The sequence below is a fragment of the Dendropsophus ebraccatus genome, chromosome 5 (genome assembly GCF_027789765.1).
Source record: "Dendropsophus ebraccatus isolate aDenEbr1 chromosome 5, aDenEbr1.pat, whole genome shotgun sequence".
Taxonomy (NCBI): domain Eukaryota; kingdom Metazoa; phylum Chordata; class Amphibia; order Anura; family Hylidae; genus Dendropsophus; species Dendropsophus ebraccatus.
The window spans coordinates 44,194,386-44,216,339 of record NC_091458.1 but is presented as its reverse complement, the minus strand read 5'-3'; the positions used below and the strand labels follow the sequence as shown (position 1 = coordinate 44,216,339).

At 42.8% G+C, this 21,954-nt stretch overlaps 1 protein-coding gene across 1 annotated transcript; it reads right to left on the bottom strand.

Annotated features, from left to right (window-relative positions):
- Positions 1–633: 633 nt before the first annotated feature.
- Positions 634–20,147, bottom strand: LOC138794143 (guanylate cyclase soluble subunit beta-2-like). The gene is made up of 15 exons (XM_069972911.1): positions 20,076–20,147; positions 12,726–12,799; positions 12,336–12,430; positions 9,101–9,261; positions 8,254–8,353; positions 7,644–7,849; positions 6,400–6,496; positions 5,553–5,656; positions 5,168–5,384; positions 2,897–3,217; positions 2,229–2,377; positions 1,739–1,885; positions 1,489–1,643; positions 1,126–1,286; positions 634–761 (listed from the first exon to the last, which is right to left on the bottom strand). Exons 1-15 carry the CDS (start codon positions 20,145–20,147, stop codon positions 634–636), a joined length of 2,187 nt encoding a protein of 728 aa, XP_069829012.1.
- Positions 20,148–21,954: the final 1,807 nt, after the last annotated feature.

Sequence of the window (21,954 nt, the reverse complement as noted above, 5' to 3'; positions counted from 1 at the left end):
CCAAGCGTTCAGGTTCAGATGAACATTGCCGAACCTAAATTTTCAACAAGTTCACCCAACACTGCTGCTAAGAGCTGCAGACACTGTGTGCAAAATGCTGTGTGCAAAGAACTCCTAACTGTGGGTTCATACTGAGGAATTCTCGCGGATAATGTACGCGGAATTCCGCAGTATGTCAGCGCGCCTTTCCGCTGGCTTCATAGACACCATTCTATGGGCCGGCGTATTCCGCTATCCGCAGAAAGAAGTGACATGTCTCTTTTGGCGGATAGCGGAATACGCCGGCCCATAGAATGGTGTCTATGGAGCCGGCGGAAAGGCGCGTGGACAGCCGACGGAATTCCGTAGTGTGAACCCACCCTAAGGCTGGTTTTACATGGCAGTATTTGCATCCGTATTTGTAAATTAAAATCGGAATTAAAAAAAAAATTAAAATGGAATTTATACTTTTTTTGGACCCACTCTTGGTTTTGGCTCAAGAAGTTGACCTTTAAATATGTTTCGATGCACACTTAGGCCTTTGGGAAAGTCACTAAGATCTCAACTCCTACTGACATTGTATGGTTGTGTGTATGATTTTATTCACGCTGCTCAGTCTTTTGGACATGTTGCTTGTAAAGTTTATTGGGCAATCTACAGCAGGCGACATGTCTTGGACATAGGCCCAGTCTTAGGCACGTGACCACTTTTCTCCTCTGTTTCCTCTTTTTCAGCTGATCCAGTTTCACAATAAGCTTCAGAATGTTCTAATTCATTGGAGTCTGCAAGAAATGAATTACATTATCATTATATGGAATTTGTGTATTCTGCTCAAAAACAATTATAGGGAAAAAAATGATTCTAATCTGTGACCTACAGTCATATTTTTTGCTCCTAATTTACTCCCTAGTCTACTCTACCATCTGAATACATAAGTATGGGGTGGGCTCCTGAGCTGACCCATACATACTGGGTGCCAGCTGCTTACTACATCCTTCGGTTTTGGAGATAACTGATCCAGACCATTTAACTACTTAGATGCTGCAGCTATTGTAGTCCATGGTATTTGGGGCTACCATAATGCATTTATCAAATGTCTGTATTTAATGTATTTAATTTAATGTCTGTATAAAATTATCCCCATACCTGTTAGGATTGCTTCGTGGTCTTGATTATTTTGCCTTCCCATAATGTCCTCTTCCGATAAGTGCAGATTCTTTAACAAAAAATACGTCTTCATTTTACCTTTCCCTTTTACTTCAATCACTCCTCTTTCCACTATTTCAAAGTCTTGATGTTTCAGGGCGCTGCAAAAGTGTGAACTTATGTCAGCGATAATACTTGTGCAAATTCTATTCATATTGCAAAATTATCTACAGAAATAATGTCCCTGAACAATGCGGAAGTAATGAGAGTTATGTCCAGTAAAGAGTAATGTAATTTGGTTATAACTTAGGTACAGAAATAATATTTTTGACAAATTATTCCTAAACACTTTATCATTCTTACTTGAAACTTGTTGGGCTCAGGTGAATTTTATCTGGAACCCCATGACTTTCCATCCTAGACGCTGTATTCACAGTGTCTCCAAACAAGCAGTACCGCGGCATCTTATCTCCGACAACTCCAGCCAACACAGGCCCAGTGTGAATACCAACTCTGATCTAAATAGGAAAGTCATTTATGAATATTATGAATATTGTGATAAGATCATAACTATGGTAAATGAAGGGTACAGGGTCATTTTGACATCTGTTACCTGAATAGGGTCTCCAGTTATAGGATTAATGACTTCCTTTGCTGCCATTCTCATGCCCAAAGCAAAGTTTGCCACTCTTTGCACATGGGTTTCCACAGGAACTGGTACTCCTCCGACCACCATGTAAGCATCACCAATAGTCTCAACCTAGAGGAGATGAGATGTAAGAATAAATCATTTGTCTTGGTATAAAAAATGGGGGCTATACGAGGCTATACAGCACCCTCGTATATAGCCATATGGCTTCTGCATGCTGCAGGCCTGGTTGTGTCCTGTATGTATAGAGCTATCATCAGTGGTTCTTGTGGTGAATACATCTTTACGTGCAGCATGTGATGGGGTATGCCATGATTTTTTTTTCAGAATGTAACACAAAAAAAAGATTTACCTCCATGAAATCAGAGCTTTACAGACGTAAACACCCCATGTATCCCTATAATAACCCTACTCCAACTATACATCAGCAAGACATAAAGAATTGTGCCTTTACCTTGTAGACATCGTGCACACTTGTCAGACGATCAAATCTTGAATACATTGCATTGAGCATGTTGACTATTTGGATGGGCTCACAAGCAGAACATATGTTAGTGAATGTCACTACATCACTGAACAGTATTGTACACGTCTGAAACTCTCCTGTAAGCAAACAAGCAATCTGTGAGTCTGCATAAGGGGTATATTGTTACTGCATATGCTATAAATGTGAGATTCAGAGAACATTGCCAAACCGAAACTGTTTAGCAAGTCCGCTCAGCACTATCCATGTTTTCCTGGCAGCCCTAGGGTGGCATCCCAGATGCTGGGAGTCAAATGCCAAGTGTTATGGTTCAGAGAATGTTGCCGAACCCAAACAGTTCAGCAGGTTGGCTCAATACTAGTTATAAGTGAGCCACACAATAGTAACCAATGTTGAGCATCAGCTGCAAAAGCAAATAAAAATGTAGGATGCATAAAAGGGAGCTAGAAGCTTGTAATCCCAGTGTAATATTAAACTACTACAAATCCCTAGTTCACCTACCTCTCAAAAAAGCAAACTATGAAGAACACTATATGGTTTCATGCTAGACGTTGGGTATGGCCCAGAATGCATTGGCCTCTACCTTTTACATAGTTTAGAATATGTCCACAGTAGGTTTCATAGTATGAAAGATCTACCTGCTTGGACCTTTTTGCCTTCCTTTAGCTGATTGGCCACATGTTGAGGGAGCATAGCGTACAACAATGCCTCTGTTTTTTTCTTCTCAATCTCCAGGTTTTTAGACAGTATACGCAGCTCTTCCTTCTTTCGCTCCAGCTGGTTGGATAGTTCGATCTCAGCCAGTCTTTGATGGTTTAGAAGAATCAGGTCTCTTGTAACATCGTGTTTGGCTATATCAGATATATGCATGCCCCTCTCTTCTAATTCCTGCAGACTGCGCAGCTTTGGGGAACACATGTAGATCATGCATTGTATGGAATCCATCCATATCATGTATCCTGTAAAAATATTTAGTAGATAAAAATACATGGTAATCACAGGGTGCTTGGTAGCTGTAAGAAAGGGATGTAGAAGTAATTGGGGTGTTCCAATCTTGGACATTTATGGCATCTCGAGAGTAGACACCAAAAGGCATAGTATTTTTGGTCACTATTTTGCAACGAAAACCAGGAGTGGATTAACAACACAGAAAGGCTATGTACACACACTGAAATTGAGTGGATTACCGCCATTTAATGGCAAATAGCGGCCGTTTTTTTCTTAAATAACTGCAATTATTTATCAGTAAATGGTGGCCATCCACTCAATGATGAACATAGCCTTTTTGTGTTGTCAATCCACTCCTGGTTTTCGTTGCAAAATACTGACCAAAAATACTGTGTGTGGGAACATAGCCATAGGCTGGGTTCACACTACGTATATTTCAGTCAGTATTGTGGTCCTCATATTACAACCAAAACCAGGAGTGGATTAAAAACACAGAAAGGATCTGTTCACACAATGTTGAAATTGAGTGGATGGACGCCATTTAATGGCAAATATTTGCTGTTATTTTAAAACCGGCTGTTATATTGAAATAATGGCCGTTATTTACTGTTATATGGCGGCCATCCACCCAATTTCAACATTGTGTGGACAGAGCCTTTCTGTGTTTTTAATCCACTCCTGGTTTTGGTTGCAATATGAGGACCACAATACTGACTGAAATATACGTAGTATATTGTGGATATACGTAGCCTAAATGTGGATAGACAAATTTGGATCCCACCTCTGGGGAGTTTGAATAGAGTCTAAAGGTCCTTTTCCATGGACCGATAGGGGCCCGACCAACAATGTAAACAAGCACCGATCTGCTAGATTGGCGCTCGTTTACTGGGCCTATTCCATGGCCCGTCAATTGTTTAGCGAGGGCTACAAGGACATCGTTACCCATGTCCTTGCAGCCCTTGTTTCATACATTACCTGTCCAGGCGCAGGTCTCCTCCTTCTCCCGGTCCCGTGCCGCAGCAGCTTCGGAGCGGTCTCTCTGAACCGACAGACCGATCAGCCAATCACTGGCCGCGGCGGTCCCGGCCAGTGATTGGCTGAGTGGTCTGTCAGCTCAGACAGGCCGCTCCGAAGCTGCTGCGGCACGGGACCAGGAGACGACCTGAAGCCTGGATAGATAGTGTATGATGTTTTGAAATCGTCGGTCGTCTGATGCGCACCGCTATTCCACGTAGCGATGAGCGGGTGGCGACTGATGATTTTAGGTCTGAACCTAAGTGAACGATCAGCCGATGGCACGATCATCGGCTGATCGTTGTCTCTATTCCACGGAGCGATAATCAGCCAAATCAGGACGATTTGCCTGATTATCGCTCCGTGGAATAGGCCCCTAAGGCTGGCCATCTGCAGCCAAAATGGCTGATCCTTGCCCTTTCGGCTAACCATTGTTCGTAAATTATGGCCAACAGCAGACTAATGCTAAAATTGTGGTCTGCCATGATTCATATTGGCTGACCAAAACAGTGTTTGAAATCACAGATGCACCACCTCGCATGGGCGTGCAATAACCACGGTCCAATTACGTGTAAATTATATTTAATTTCCCAGAATCACGTATAAAATCTAACTTTTATTAGATATGCATTAAAAGTAAAAAATGTATTAAAAAATGTGTTCTACACATATGAAAAAGGGACTTCACAACAGATCTAGGGTGTTGACCCTCTGATAGACTGGTATACTTAGGGATAGATTAGCCCAAATGAATAAAGATGAAACCAGACTTCAGAAAAACAGCAATAAACAAGTATCTCTGTCTCAATCCAAGACTCATCCAAGTCTATCAGAGGGTCAACACCCTAGATCTGTTGTGAAGTATATAATATTTGCCTCTTGTTTCTGCATGGAGTACAGCAGACATCTATATACACATAGAGAAAGATACTAAACTGAGGGGTCACCTCTGAGCTTCAGCATTGGATGCTTCTTCCAGGACTCCGGCATCATCTCTCGCTTTGTCTTCAGCACAAACTGACTATTAGTGAACTTCTGAATGTTAGAAATGGTGAAAGTAACTTGAGGATGGACAATGGTGAAATAGTCATTTAATCTGATGTCCATAGTTTGGATTCCTGGGACATATTTCTGGATGTTCACTCCGGCCTGCTTCACTTTCAACTGGTCAAAGGAAAAATAGAAAAAAAAAAATGGTATCGCACTACTTATTTACTCAATAAAATTACGATTCAGTTTCCTAAATGGCCACAACATAAAGATGGAGACCATCCAAAAACATTATAAAACAGCTAAAACATATATTATGCCATGTTCCAGTATGTTCCTTACTTGTTTGTCAAACACAATATGGAAGGGGAACTCATTGCAGAAAGCCTTCTCATCCATCCACAGTCTGCCGGGATAAACTGGCCGAAAGGTACTGAGCAAACTTCCTGGGAGGCAGATGATACATTATACAGCATCTTTGTAGTCATAGCCACCATTACTTTTACTTGCAAAAATGGAGAGAGAGAAAAAACTCCTCTGTATATAGGAAATGCTGGTTGTTATACATGAGGTAAGAGGTGTATCCTGATGCTTCTTGACCCTAGTGCAATATCTGTGACTGGTATAAACATGGCATATAAAACGCTGGTGTCTTCTTGTGGCAGATGGGCCTTTAGGCTTCCATAAGTGCCAGTAAGTAACAGCACCATTGATAGAATTGCTTCTCCATTAGGGCCTCTGATAAAGCCGTGATATAGCTTTCCTATACCCAGGGCAAGGTTTCAGCTGCATGTATCTAAATACCCTAGCTAAGGTAGAATCACTTGCTGACACTGCCACCAGCCCCTTCCCTTATCTGTGCCACAGATCACTATGTGTTAAGGTATAAGGCGGGCAGGTTTAGCTGTCAATCTGAGCTGTATAGCGTTCCTCCAAATGACTCCCGACAGATGTTGATGGTGGACAGATGTGAGGGAAAATCATTGCCTGACCTCTTTGTTCTGGGAGAAATAAGCCGCAGTCAGAGCTCTCTGGCTGCGACTTACCCCTCCCCATAGCGAACACAGGAATGCTCTGCTGTGCTGACCCTTAATCTGTATAGAGAGGACGAGGGGTCGGACAATCATTCAGCAGTCGGTTATTGAACATGTATGGCCACATTTACACATGTTGAGACCAGTTCGCTCACCCTTTCCAAACATAACAACGTTCCTGATGATGTCCCAGTGAGATTTCTTTACCAGAACATTATTTATACCATGTGATTGCTTTACTTCTTCATTATTCTGTAATAATAACACAAAAAACTAAAAGGTTAAAAATGGAATAGCAGAAAAAAAAGCCTATACTAACTATCTGCATCATGACACCAAGTCTATTCCACCACTCTGGTCTCGTCACCAATACTCAGAAATGGCTTTTTACTTGCTCCTTATTCTGTGGCTCAATGGCAATTTCAGTGTCTCATGACCAAAAATTTCCATGTGACCGTCTGTAGATCATTATGCATCATACATAATGTAAGGTTGCAATTGAGCAACTGTAATTGAGGTCACAACCCACAAGTGTCCGCAACCGTTACCTGACAGCCCTAAGAAAATCTCTGCTCTATTGGCCTTAAAGGGGTTGTCAAGCGAAAAGCTTTTTCTTTCAAATCAACTGATATCAGAAAGTTATATAGATCTGTAATTTACTTCTATTAAAAATCTCAAGTCTTCCCATACTTATTAGCTGCTGTATGTCCTGCAGGAAGTGTTTTATTTTCAGTCTGACACAGTGCTCTCTGCTGACATCTCTGGCCAAGACAGGAACGCTGTCTCGGTTTTCTATAAATTCCCATAGAAAACCTCTCCTGCTCTGGACAGTTCCTGTCTCATCCAGAGATGTCAGCAGAGAGCACTGTGTCAGACTGAGAAAAGAACATTTCCTGCATGACATACAGCAGCTCATAAGTATGGGAAGACTTGAGATTTTTTAATAGAAGTAAATTACAAATCTATATACCTTTCTGACACCAGTTGATTTGAAAGAAAAAGCTTTTCACTGGACAACCCCTTTAAGGCCAATAGAGCAGAGATTTTCTTAGGGCTGTCAGGTAACGGTTGCGGACACTTGTGGGTTGTGACCTCAATTACAGTTGCTCAATTGCGACCTTACATTATGTATGATGCATAATGATCTACAGACGGTCACATGGAAATTTTTGGTCATGAGACACTGAAATTGCCATTGAGCCACAGAATAAGGAGCAAGTAAAAAGCCATTTCTGAGTATTGGTAAGGAGACCAGCATGTTATGGTACATTCGCTTTAAGTCCCTTATGTTAATCTATTCAGCCTATCCTGCCTGCAAGTCCATAGCAGTGAATATGCTGAACCCTATGCCTCTTGTATACTATGTTATTCTTTACGTAACTCTTGTATGACTTTGCACAGGCTCTACCTGATTCTGATCTCGGTGGAGTTTACTTTCCAAATTCTCCTTTGGTTTAATGCTTCTTTTTTGGCTCTCCACCTTCTGGAGAACTTCAAATATGACATGTTCTTTCTTTCCAGTGCGTTCCTTCTCCTCAGATTGATAAATAATTTGCATGGTTACATCACTATTGAAGAAATCTTTCGCCACAGCTTCTATGATTCCTGTAATTCCAAGTAAATGATTAATAAAAGAGAATAATAATCTGCTATTTTAAAAGATTATCCCACAATTATAATTTATCACATTTCCTATGCTTAGGGCATAACTAGGTAATTAAGCGGGTCCCCCATAATCGCAAGAACAGGGGTCTGTTGTCCCCCCAGTGAATGGAGCAGCGCACATGCTCAGTATCCAATCTATTTTTCTTTATGGGCCTTCTGAGGATAGCCGGGCACTTTACTTGGCCGTCCTCAGAAGTCCTATAGAGAGTAAATAGGAAATCATATTGTTATCATATATATTATGATTTTATGTTCCAGTCTAATAAGGTGCATTTGGGGATGTAAGAAAGATGCTATTGGAAGCATATTAGTGCCATCTTTAAATAAGATATCAGATATCCTACCTGGGACTATGTGACATAAACCTCTTCTGTCTGAGTAGTAATGAAGGAGCATGGTCTCATCACTTGTCTTTTCTACTCGAAAGGAAGGCGCATTCATTTCCTGTAGACAATAAGGTATATGGATATATTCTGAAATATATTTAATAATTTCTACATGACAGGGGTTACACAACAGCTTAGTGGACAGGAGGGAAAAAATCCTTGGAGGACAGCTCACATGGGCTGGAAAGAGAGGAGAACACAGAAGGCAGTTTGCAAGGGAGAATCGTGGGCTGTGTACAGGAGTAGAGGAGAAACAGCTCACACAGCAAGGTGTAGAAGTGAAACTAAGCAAAATGTTTAATACAGCCCTATGAAGAAAGTATTTTTTGCACCATAAGTACATAGTAAAAAAAAAAAAAAATTACTTTTAAAGGTGTCCATAGCCTTTAATTAGACTCCTCTTAAACTTGTTCAATGACTTAAAGGGGTATTCTCGCATGTGTGTAAAAAATAATATGCTGCTTGGGCAGGGGGGAAATCTGGTCCCCCAATCTTCTCCCTTCTTGTTTCCAGGACCTGACTATCACTGGTCAAGACCAGTGAGGCCAGTAATTGGCTGAGCCACCAGGTCCTGTTCCTGAGCACATGTCTTGGCAGCAGGAGAAAGAGAGAAGAACGTGGGACCAGATGGAGGTGAACAAGAGCTGCAGGGGACCAGGGTTAGGTAAAAATAACAGCATAACCCATAATGCATTCCCTGTAACATATAACTGATACAGTGTTATACTTTGCAGTAATTAAACAATTTGAAAAAGTTCAAACAACATATACAACACTATAATTTAGCATAGAAAAAAGAAATTACCTTATAAGAAAGTGTCAGAAAGCTATGAAGAGCATCTAGATTCTCAATAAACTCGGTTAGATTCCCTCCCAAAGTTCTTAACATTCGATCATATCCAGACTGCTTACAGAACGAGAAGAAATAAGCTCCAAATAGCTTCAGGACTTCTTCTTGAGATACATCTGTAAACCAAATAATGGCATTACATGTACACACCTGGGAAGGGCACATAGAAGAGGAGTACAGTCATCTTCAATGTTCGCTTGGCCAATGGCTTTTGTCACATTGTGCTGATTTTAGACTAATATATATATAATATACACACACACTACCGTTCAAAAGTTTGGGGTGACCCAAACAATTTTGTGTTTTCCATGAAAAGTCACACTTCTTCACCACCATACGTTAGGAAATGAATAGAAAATAGAGTCAAGACATTGACAAGGTTAGAAATAATGATTTGTATTTGAAATAACATTGTTTTTACATCAAACTTTTCCTTCGTCAAAGAATCCACCTTTTGCAGCAATTCCAGCATTGCACACCTTTGGCATTCTAGCTATTAATCTGTTGGGGGTAAGCTGGAGAAATTGCACCCCACGCTTCTAGAAGCAGCTCCCACAAGTTGGATTGGTTGGATGGGCACTTCTGGCGTACCATACGGTCAAGCTGCTCCCACAACAGCTCAATGGGGTTCAGATCTGGTGACTGCGCTGGCCACTCCATTACCTATGATAGAATACCAGCTGCTGCTTCTGCTGTAAATAGTTCTTGCACAATTTGGAGGTGTGTTTAGGGTCATTGTCCTGTTGTAGGATGAAATTGGCTCCAATCAAGCGCTGTCCACTGGGTATGGCATGGCGTTGCAAAATTGAGTGATAGCCTTCCTTATTCAGAATCCCTTTTACCCTGTACAAATCTCCCACCTTACCAGCACCAAAGCAACCCGAAACCATCACATTACCTCCACCATGCTTAACAGATGGCGCCAGGCATTCTTCCAGCATCTTTTCATTTGTTCTGCGTCTCAAAAACGTTCTTCTTTGTCATCCAAACACCTCAAACTTGGATTCATCCGTCCACAACACTTTTTTCCAGTCTTCCTCTGTCCAATGTCTGTGTTCTTTTGCCCATCTTAATCTTTTTCTTTTATTGGCCAGTCTCAGATTTGGCTTTTTCTTTGCCACTCTGCCCTGAAGTTCTGCCCCAAAATCCCACAGCCGCCTCTTCACTGTAGATGTTGACACTGGTGTTTTGCGGGTACTATTTAATGAAGATGCCAGTTGGGGACCTGTGAGGCGTCTGTTTCTCAAACTAGAGACTCTAATGTGCTTATCTTCTTGCTTAGTTGTGCAACGCGGCCTCCCACTTCTTTTTCTACTCTGGTTAGAGCCTGTTTGTGCTTTCCTCTGAAGGGAGTAGTACACACCGTTGTAGGAAATCTTCAATTTCTTAGCAATTTCTCACATGGAATAGCCTTCATTTCTAAGAACAAGAATAGACTGTCGAGTTTCAGATGAAAGTTCTCTTTTTCTGGCCATTTTGAGCGTTTAATTGACCCCACAAGGGTTTTCTAATCATCAATTAGCCTTCTGAGCCAATGAGCAAACACATTGTACCATTAGAACACTGGAGTGATAGTTGCTGGAAATGGGCCTCTATACACCTATGTAGATATTGCACCAAAAACCAGCCATTTGCAGCTAGAATAATCATTTACCACATTAGCAATGTATAGAGTGTATTTCTTTAAAGTTAGGACTAGTTTAAAGTTATCTTCATTGAAAAGTACAGTGCTTTTCCTTCAGAAATAAGGACATTTCAATGTGACTCCAAACTTTTGAATGGTAGTATATATATATATATATATATATATATATATATATATATATATACATATAAACAAGATTAAGATTCTGTACTAAAACAACATTGAAACATAGAATCTGTGCTAAGTTCCTAATATCTCCTTAGGGTACAAACCCACTTGCCGGATCTGCAGCGAGTCCTCTCGCTGCGTTTTTGCAGCGAGACTTGCTGCAGATCCCGGCTCTATACTTTCAATAGCAGAGAAACTCGCAGCAGGGATGTACATCCCTGCTGCGATTTTGTCTGCAGCCCGTCCCATTAACCCCCCAGCCGCCGGTGATTATACATTACCGGGTCCCCGCTCCTGCTTGCTTCGGGGCAGGAGCGGGGACCCGGTAATGTATAGCCTGGCCGCCCCCCTGCTGCCCCGATCGCATCCTCAGCAGTACTGATCGCCCCCCGCAGCCCCCAGCCGCACGATATCCCCCAGCCCCGGCCCCACGATCGCACCTCCCCCCCCGGCCGCACGATCGGAGCTGCAGGGGAGCGATCAGTGCTGCGGGGGGGTCGATCTTGCGTCCAAGGGCTGCGGGGGATCGTGCGGCCGGGGGCTGCGGGATATTGTGCGGCCGGGGGCTGGGGGATATCGTGCAGCCGGGGGCTGCGGGGGATCGTGCGGCGGGGGCTAAGGGATATCGTGCGGCCGGGGGCTGCGGGGGGCGATCAGTACTGCTGAGGATGCGATCGGGGCAGCAGGGGGCGGCCAGGCTATACATTACCGGGTCCCCGCTCCTGCCCCGAAGCAAGCAGGAGCTGGGACCCGGTAATGTATAATCTCCGGTGGCTGGGGGGTTAATGGGACGTGCTGCAGACAAAATCGCAGCAGGAATGTACATCCCTGCTGCGAGTTTCTCTGCTATTGAAAGTATAGAGCCGGGATCTGCAGCGAGACTCGCTGCAGATCCGGCAAGTGGGTTTGTACCCTTATAGTAGACAGAGCTTTGTTTTTCTCTCATACAGAGCTCCATATCGCCTGCAGAGTATGTTGTGTAGCAGATGAGATTTTGTATGCTCACAGGTTATTCACTGATATGGATACAGATAGATGACGGCTTGTTGTTTCAGTAAAACTTTCAAGCTGCATTCACATGTTACATGAAGTTGTCCGTGCCCAGGGACAAATTTATATCCCATTGCTTTGTATTGGGCTATTCACATGTTCAGTATTTTCACAGATCTCCAATCCATTCTATTTAAAAATAGGACATGTCATAACTTAGAACGGGAGCACAGAATGGATTCCCCATAGAAATCAATGAGATCCGTGTTTTTCACGGATGTACACGGATGTCATGTAATCAATGCAATTTAAAATGCTTTAAATGTAACTGTGATGTTAATCTTATTGTCTGGTGGTTGGAGGAAGGATCACACGGTTCTCACTTACTAAGCATCCCGCAAGCTTCTTTGACCATTCTGAGAGTAACAACATCGTCATAAACTTCATAAGTCATAAATGTATCCTGGACCCCCGCAAGGCTCCTGCAAAGTAGATACAACACCCTGTAGTCACCGCCCGATGTGCAGGAGGAGATCATGTAGTACTTCAGGAAGGACTACACGCATATTATATATGTTACATAGACAGATAAAAGATAGAGCATAATGAAACCTCGGATTACCACATGCACATACAAAACATACATCATCCACAACAAATTGTAGCTCAGCCTTCAATACACACCAGCCATTAATATATACATATATACTGTACATATATATATATATATATATATATATAATGCGATTGATATATAAGATAAGGTAGAACACTTACTTTAATTCTTGCCAGGTGTTCTCCCCAAATTTCTCTATCACAAGTGATTTTAAACAGGTATTAATGAATCCGTACTATAAGAAATAAAAGAATGTACTAATGACAAAGTTACGCTAAATGGTTAAAAAAGATGTGATATAAAAATCTGATTTATTTTATATTATACACTGAGATAGATAGATAGATAGATAGATAGATAGATAGATAGATAGATAGATAGATAGATAGATGCATTGAATGAGTGTAACACCTACCATGGTGCTGAGTATAATGACGCTGTGACGGCTCTCTGTGGATTGCTTGTTAGTTAGTCCTGTAATAATCTTTTCTCTTGCAGCGGTGGTATTATTTTAACTGTGCCAAGAAAGCAGGTTATATGCAGATATCTGGCACCTGAACACACCTGCTTGTAGGAGGGCAGATGTAGACATGGCAATAACTGATATTGTGTATGAACTGCTGGCGCTTTTTCCGATTTTTTTTTAAGGGAGTTGCCTGGTTAAAAATACATTTAAACATCGTAACAGGTCGTTCATAGTTAAAAAGGTTTCACCATTAGAGGCAACATTAGGCCTTTTCACCACTTGGGCATGAGGACGTCTTAGAGGTGGGTTGCTGCTGCATAGAAATGCATAGAATGGTTGCCTCTGGGAGACAACTGCTTTAATAAAATTAATCCTCCATGCAAGACTTGAACAGGAGCAGAGATAGCGCCTACACACAGCTGCTCTTTTTCTCTGTCCCTAATTTTTGGGAGGACCTGCCACATTCATGCATTACATAAATGGCTCATTGTTTTTCATGGGCCCCAAGTAATGCTTTATTAACTTTTATGGGATTTTTGTTTTTTTATATTTTTCATTGAAAAAAATGTCCAGTCATTGCTACTGCCTTCTGTTTTTCTTCTCCAGCTGGGCCCTTTGGTGCCACGTCGATCCACCTCAGCGTATCAGGACTGTGTCTTTATTATTATAATCATAGAAAACACCTTATTACCCTAGTAGTCCTTGTTAAAGGGGTTGTCCAGTGAAAATCTTTTTCTTTTAAATCAACTGGTGTCAGAAAGTTATATAGATTTGTAATTTACTTCTATTAAAAAGGCTTAAGTTTTCCCATACTTATTAGATGCTGTATGTCCTGCAGGAAATGTTTTATTTTCAGTCTGACACAGTGCTCTCTGCTGACATCTCTGGCCGAGACAGGAACTGTCCAGAGCAGGAGAGGTTTTCTATGGGGATTCCCATAGAAAGTCTCTCCTTCTCCCAATGTGCTTCCTAATCCAGTATGACATAGTTCATCAGGGGAGAACACCAGAATAATAACCATTATACCAGGGGCGTAGCTAGGGGTTCAGCCTAGGGGGGGTGAGTGAGTCTGAGTGGGCCCCCAACTGATTAGGTTACCCATAGGGAACCTCAGCAGACGACAATGTTGTCTAAATAATAAAGGGTATATTCTGCTACATTTTTCATAGTGACTCTATCTATCTATCTATCTATCTACTATCTATATCTATTAGAGATGAGCGAACCTGGAGCATGCTCGAGTCGATCTGAACCTGAACTTTCAGCATTGGATTAGCGGTGGCTGCAGAACTTGGATAAAGCCCTAAGGCTATCTGGAAATCATGGATATAGTCATTGGCTGTATCCATGTTTTCCAGACAGCCCCAGCTAATCAAATGCCGAACGTTCGGGTTCGGATCGACTCGAACCTGAACCCGGTTCGCTCATCTCTAATCAGAATCAAATACAATTACAAATCAATCATAGTGAAAAAACAGTGTACAAATACAGGAAAAATTCCAGTGATAAGGTTAGATACATCCAAAATCCAACATGTATGCAATAATAAAGAAGTGATCATTAAAAAATTGTGTGGAAATACTATATACATAAATTTACATAAATGAGGGTGAATTACTAATCCAGAGCTGCTGGGTGTAACTCACTAAGCATCGTCAGTATGTTCATGAAACCAACTGTTAAACATGACCACCGGCGAGAGACCATGGTGGAAGCTGTCAGCTGTTGAACGCACGCCAACTTGGACCGCACATCCTCGTGGAACGCACTAGGGCATGCGCAGTGATACTTCTCCTGGAACGCATGATGTCTCGATGCGGAGCAACCAGAGTGCACGCCCATTCTTTATGCGGACCAATCTTGGAAGTGTACACGCCCCGCGTGTGTAACGTGGGTGGAACTCTATTTCAGTCGGTTCATAGTAAAGGGAAAAATGCTTCATTGTGCTAATGTGAATATGCTTATATATTAGTATCATGAGATCGCCACTACTAAAGCACACCAATTAGCATGGGGTACAGGAATCAGCTCCGGAACCGGAGCCAATCCACTGAGTCAGTGTACGAGCTCCTCCAGAACAAAGTCCTAAGGGTACTCCTCACCGATCAACCATGGGGGCTATAGGGCGGTGCGCAGTAGCGTAATTTGGTGGGGGCGGAGGGGGCGGACGCTCCCGGGCCCACACAGGCAGGGGGCCCACTGAAGATTTTGCCAGTTAATGCTGTCTGCAAAAGCTATTGCTTTTGCGGACAGACTTAACAAATGTCTATTGGCTGTAGATAGCCCTGGCCAGCAACCAGTGTTCCTGGGGGGCCCAAATGGCTACCGAATGTTGTTTCTGACCATTTAGCTGTATGCGCTTGTATGATAGGAGAACATACAGTTGAATGCAGCAGGGTGATGGACAAGGTGAGGAGAGCATTGGCTCTCCACCCTGCCAATGAATGTTGTGACCACAAGAGGCTGTTCCCTCCCTTAGAGCTGAGGGACATGGGTGATGTCACTCGTGCGCTCACAGAGCAGGGGGGAATTGACATCAGAAGACTAAAGTACTGCAACCGCACAGCAGGTAAGTATGGCTTTTTTCCCCTTAGTTATAAAGGAGGAGACCTATCGGGGTGGGTGGGGCTAACTCCTGGGAAGGATGTCATCTATGGGGGATGGGGGATGGAATGTGCTGGCTAACTGAAAAGGGGGTAACTAATCTGGAGGTGCAGTCTACTCACAGTGATGGGGGTGTCTAACAACCAGGAGGATTACCAGGGAGATTACTGCTGTGGAAGGGGGTGGCTGCATTGAGAATACATACCAGGGGGATTACCTACATGAGATGGTGCTGGAGGGGATGCCTACATGAAGGATACTACCTTTTTGGGGGGAGTGGGGGGGGGGTTGCTTGTACAGAGAGGTCTAAATACTAGATAGATGCACAGAGGGGAGTATAACTTATATATGAGGGCACAGAGGACCCTAACTACCACTACAAAGAAACAGAGGGAAATAATAACTATATTGGGGCACAGAAGGCCTAACTGCTATATGGGTGCACAGAGAAGCTGAACTTCAATATGAAGGTACAGAGGGGCCTGATTACTATATGGGGGTGCACAGGGAGGGTCTATCTATGGAGGAACAAGAGAGGATAATCTACTATGTTAGGGTATAGATGGTGGCCTTTTTACTATATGAGAGCATAGAGGAACCCTGCAAACTATATGAGGGCTAAAATTGGGTCTAAATACTACATGGAGGCATAAATAGGCTGCTCTCTTATACCTTGTACACCATTACTATCATGGCTGATTTCTCCTATATATTTAATGTATTGTCATGTATTGTTTTTATGAATTAGTAAAGTCATTATTCCATTTAGATATGTTGCAGTAGTCTGGCTTTTTTGTATATAGGTTATTTAGTATAGGTGCCTTAGACTGCATGGGACTATTTATTGTTATTACCCGGCATTTGTACTATACATTTACTCTATTGGTACTGCGGGTATAGCCTTCAGGTGTCACTGACCATCAGCTATGGTGTAGTCCTCATGCTGCCCAATAGATATTAGACAGATAGATATGAGATAAAGAGATAGAAGAACGGATGGATGGCTAATTAGAAAACAGAAACAGCGCCATAGCTTCCTCTGTGTTGTTTGTGGTATTACAACTTGGTTCCATTCTCTTTTAGTGGAACTGAGCTGCACTACCACATCCAAGCTTTAGAGGAGAGTAGCGCTGTTTCTGGAAAAAGGCAGCTATGTTTTTCAATGCTGGATAACCCCTTTTCCACTGTTCTCAGTCCCTGTTCACTATGAATAATGAAGTAGAAAATACCCTTTATTATTCGGAAAGCATTGTCATCTATAGAGGTTCCCTATAGGTAACATAATTGGTTGGGGGCCCACTGAGACTCCCTCGCCCCCCCTAGGCTGAACCCCTAGCTTTGCCCCTGGCGGTGCGTCTCTGTGCATAGTAGAGAACCAACTGTATTTAACTATCTATCTTCTATCTATCTATCTATCTATCTATCTATCTATCTATCTATCTATCTATCTCCTATCTATCTATCTATCTTCTATCTATCTATCTATCTATCTATCTATTTCCTATCAATCAATAGCGTTAAATTTTACTGCAAATCAAAAGATGCGATCAGCCACGGATCAGGTGTTTTGCAAGTCCTTGGCTGATCGCTGTCACTTTTACACTGGCCGATTATCGACCGCAGAATGGTTTCTAGCAACTTTCCTGACCAATATTTGCCTGTATAAAAGCCCCTGGCTGCAATTGATTTCTATATTGTCAGCAATAATTGGTTAGGATTGGAGTGAAATTTTTGAAATACTCACCTAATCCTGGCATGGAGCTGGTCTTCCTCTCTTCTGGCTCTCTGCTCTCCTTTCCAGCCTGTCAGCTGGAGGATCCATCTGCTGGCAAGATCAGAGAGGGGGATGTGTGAGGTGAGATCTGAGGAGGGGTGGTCCTGGGGAGATCAGTGGGGTTTGCAGGGAAGGAGGGTTTTGTGGGTGCTGGCTGGTGCCGACATTCAACCCAGAGCTCAGTGTGGTCCGGGGGAAAAGGGGCACCAAAACCCCCAACCTTTCGACCCCTCCCATCTTCCCAGTCACTTCTGAAGCCACCCTACTCCTTCCCCTGGACCTGCTCCACATAGTAGCGAATCCATGCCCAAAAGTGCCCCATACAGTAGCCAATCACCTCCAATAGTGCCTCATATAGTAGCCAATCCCTCCATAGTGCCTAATAAAGTAACCAGTCTCGTCCATAGTGCCTCATATAGTAGCCAGTCTCGTCCATAGTGCCTCATATAGTAGCCAATTTCCTATTGTGCCTCATATAGTAACCAGTCCCCATAGTGCCCCATATAGTAGCCAATCCCCCCATAGTGCCTCATATAGTAGCCAATCCCCCAAAGTGCCTCATATAGTAGCCAATCCCCCCATAGTGCCTCATATAGTAGCCAATCCCTCCATAGTGTCCCATATAGTAGCCAGTCTCCATAGTGTCTCATATAGTAGCCAATCCCCCCATAGTGCCTCATATAGGAGTCAGTCCCCCCTATAGTGCATCATATAGTAGACTGTCCCACCTATAGTGCCTCATATAGTAGCCAATCCCCCCATAGTGCCTCATATAGTAGCCAATCCCTACATAGTGTCCCATATAGTAGCCAATCCCTCCATAGTGCCTCATATAGTTGCCAGTCCCCCCATAGTGCCTCTTATAGTAGCCAGTCCCCCCATAGTGTCTCATATAGTAACCAGTCCTCCCATAGTGCCTCATATAGTAGCCAGTCCTCCCATAGTGCCTCAGATAGTAGCCAGTCCCCCATAGTGCCTCATATAGTAGTCAGTCCTCCCATAGTGCCTCATATAGTAGCCAGTCCCCCCATAGTGCCTCATATAGTAGCCAGTCCCCCCTATAGTGCCTCATATAGTAGCCAGTCCCCCCATAGTGCCTCATATAGTAGCCAGTGCCCCCATAGTGCCTCATATGGTAGCCAGTCCCCCCTATAGTGCATCATATAGTAGCCAGTGCCCCCATAGTGCCTCATATAGTAGCCAGTCCTCCCTATAATGCCTCATATAATAGCCAGTCCCCCCTCATATTGTCCTTTATAGTAGCCAATCCCCCCATAGTGCCTCATATAATAGCCTGCCCCCCCTATAGTGCCTCATATTATAGCCAATCCCTCCACAGTGCCTCATATAGTAGCCAGCCCCCCTATAGTGCCTCATATTGTAGCCAGTCCCCCCTTATAGTGCCTCATATAGTAATTAATCCCCCCATTGTGCCTCTTATAGTAGCCAGTCTCTCCACAGTGCCCCATATAGTAGCCAATCCCCCCAGAGTGCCTCTTATAGTAGCCACGCTCCCCACAGTGCCCCATATACCATATAGTGATTTTCAACCAGTGTGCCGTGGCACACTAGTGTGCCGTGACACATGGTCGGGTGTGCCGCGGGGATGTTTCCCCAAACTATGGTGCCCCTGAGAAACAGGAGAAAACAATGGGGGAGAGAAACCTGGGGATGGGGGAGAAACAGGGGAGAGAAGCACGGGGGGAGAGAAGCACGGGGGAGAGAAGCACAGGAGAGAAGCAGGGGGGAGAAGTATGGTGGAGAGAATCAAAGGAGAGAAGCACAGGGGGGAGAAGAAAACAGGCCCAGGTTTCACACTGAGTGAGTATAACTACATTTAGAATCTATATTATTAACTATATGTACTGTATGTACTGTTTTAGTGTCATTTTGTGCCATTTTGGTTGGTGGTGTGCCCCGGGATTTTTTAAGTATAAAAAGTGTGCCGCGGCTCAAAAAAGGTTGAAAATCACTGGTTTATAATACTCATCGCACAGTCATAAACCAATGCAACACTAACATTAAAACATAGGAAATATCACTAATCTCCTAGAGCATAATAACCCATCTGGGGTAGGTGCCTAAGTAGAGTTAAACAAGTTCCACCATGTTTGATACTTATCACATTCAGGAAAGTTTGTCATGTAAAGGTCAGGTAGACGGGATAGAGAGGCCTCTGTCTCCTCCATGGAGCCCCTTTAGATGGCATTTATCACTGCCGCTCTGCTGCTAACTTTGTCTTACTGTTCTTTACATGAAATTTTTTTCCAGATTGTGATAACGATCAAACGTGGTATAACTTGTTTAACTCAGGATGGGTTATTGTGCCTTGGGACAATATTGATATTTGCTATATTCAAATGTCAGTTTTGCATTGGTTTACAACTGTGTGACTACAGTTTTTCTGTTTTTCTCCCCTGATGTGTTCCGCTCCCCTCTCTTTGTGCCCTCCCCACAGTAATAGTCCCTTTTTTTGTGCCCACAGTCATACAACAGTGAAAGAAATCTACCAGAACACTATCCCGGCACTACTCACTAGGGCCCATTTAGTGTTCTACAAGTCCATCTGGTTAATAGCACAACAAATCATTGGTTCAGCTGCGGCTTTGCTATATCCACTCCGGGGATACTGAGCATCACACCTTAGATAAAGGATGCGGCACTCACCAGGTCTAATATAGACAACTTTATTCCATTGCTCTGGTCACAGGATGGACACTCAGGGGCTTGATTCTTCATACCACGACCAAAGCAATGGCGTAGCCTCGCCCCCTGCGCGGTGTTCCGCCAGATCAGTGCTTGTGGGTGGTAGCCCCGCCCCCAGTGCTCCTAACGGCTTATCGGGCACAGGATTTCACAGCTCACAGCGTGGGTACGGCGCTGAGGATGAAAGTAACAGACATACCCCATGCCCACTAGGGAGCTGTCAGCAGGTTAGATTTGTCTAACTTGCTAATAGTTTCTCTTTAAAGTGTCACTGTCGTATTTTTGTTGTTGTTGTTGTTGTTGTTGTTGCAGAAATCAATAGTCCAGGCGATTAAAAAAAAACCTTTGTAATTGGGTTTATTAGGCAAATATGCCATTATCTGCATTCAAAAAGACTTTCCCCAGGTCCCCCCCCCCTCTCTCTCATTCACTGCTCATTATCAGGAAATATTGACTGTTTTACCTCAGCCGAGCCCTGTGTAACCTATGGAGAGGAGAGGAGGGAGATTAGTCGGCAGCAGAGAGCAGAGAACAAAGGATTACACAGCGGAACCTGTGTGAAAGCCGGTATTCAGAGGTCAGAGAGGCCAGTGCTCACTTCAAAGGAGATAGCCTGGTGATGTAACTGTAAATTAACTCTTTGTTGTCCTGTTTTGGTGCCTCATCTCCCTCAACCCCTCCCTCTCCATAAAAGAACCATGAAGACAGGGGGGAGAGTTTCAAACTGCTTTTTCATGATAAAAATGCATTTTTCGGCTAATAAACCCAATTACAAAGTTTCTTAAAATCGCTGTACTATTGATTTCTGCAAAAAAATTTAAACAACAGTGACACTTTAATGTGCCTCAGCAGAATAGTAGGCCCTTTCATGGGTCCTTTGTGTTTATGTGTGGAGGACAGTAGTTTGTCATGGGGCTATGGCTTCTCTAGATAGACACCGGCACATATGCATCCTATTAGAGAAAGGCATCTTATATTAAAATGTCCATTTCAAGCAAAGATGCTGGTTTTGTGGTTCGATGAACCATCTTCAAGGCTTGTGGGGTTATACTGACATCTGCTGGACATTAGGCAGCCAACATGCTCTTTCTCTTACCAAATAAATCCATTTAATTTATTGAGATGGAGTTGCTGCGTCACATCAGTGGATGCTCTGAAACACTAAAATATTGCACCTCTTGTCCTGATTTACAGGTTAAGGAGATTAAGGAGCCAGTTACATGTTACATTAATTCCTGTTACATGTCAAAGGTACAATACTTTCATTTCATGGAAAGTACCAGTTTTGTGTTTTGCTGTTACTTTTAAATGTAAAGTGGAACTGAAGGATCATTGTCACTTCTATACGTAATGGGGATTCCAGGAGCACTGAAGCCCATGTTGGATATCATTAGTGCAAAAGCTTTCTTTTTAATTCTATAAAATATTTTAAAGACATAATAATAATAATAATAATAATAATAATAATAATAATAATAATAATAAAATACATATTGTAAGTGTCTCCCTATGGGGGAAATTTATCAAATGATGTAAAATTTAGACTGGTTTAAACTGCCCACAGCAACCAATCACAGCTCAGCTCTCAGCTCTGGTAACATGAAAGCTAAGCTGTGATTGGTTGCTGTAGGCAGTTTGCACCAGTCTATATTTTACACCCTTTGATAAATCTCTATGTGTTCAACATCATATATTGTTATTTTTGTTTAGAGGACTTCTTTTATGTACAGTATTGTTTTAAGTGCTTATACATAAAGCCCTGATTCGGTGGTTCTGGCAATAAAATGTATTTAGGTATTGAGGTATAGGCAAAATAAACGAAAACCAGACACTATACTTA

Excerpts from the sequence above, each read along its gene's own strand:
- LOC138794143 (XM_069972911.1), bottom strand. The coding sequence starts at position 20,147 with ATGAAGAATCAAGCCCCTGAGTGTCCATCCTGTGACCAGAGCAATGGA. Across the intron at positions 8,354-9,100 it reads TTCTGACACTTTCTTATAAG|GAAATGAATGCGCCTTCCTT; the intron begins GTAATTTCTTTT and ends TATTGTCTACAG. Across the intron at positions 762-1,125 it reads CCACGAAGCAATCCTAACAG|ACTCCAATGAATTAGAACAT; the intron begins GTATGGGGATAA and ends CATTTCTTGCAG.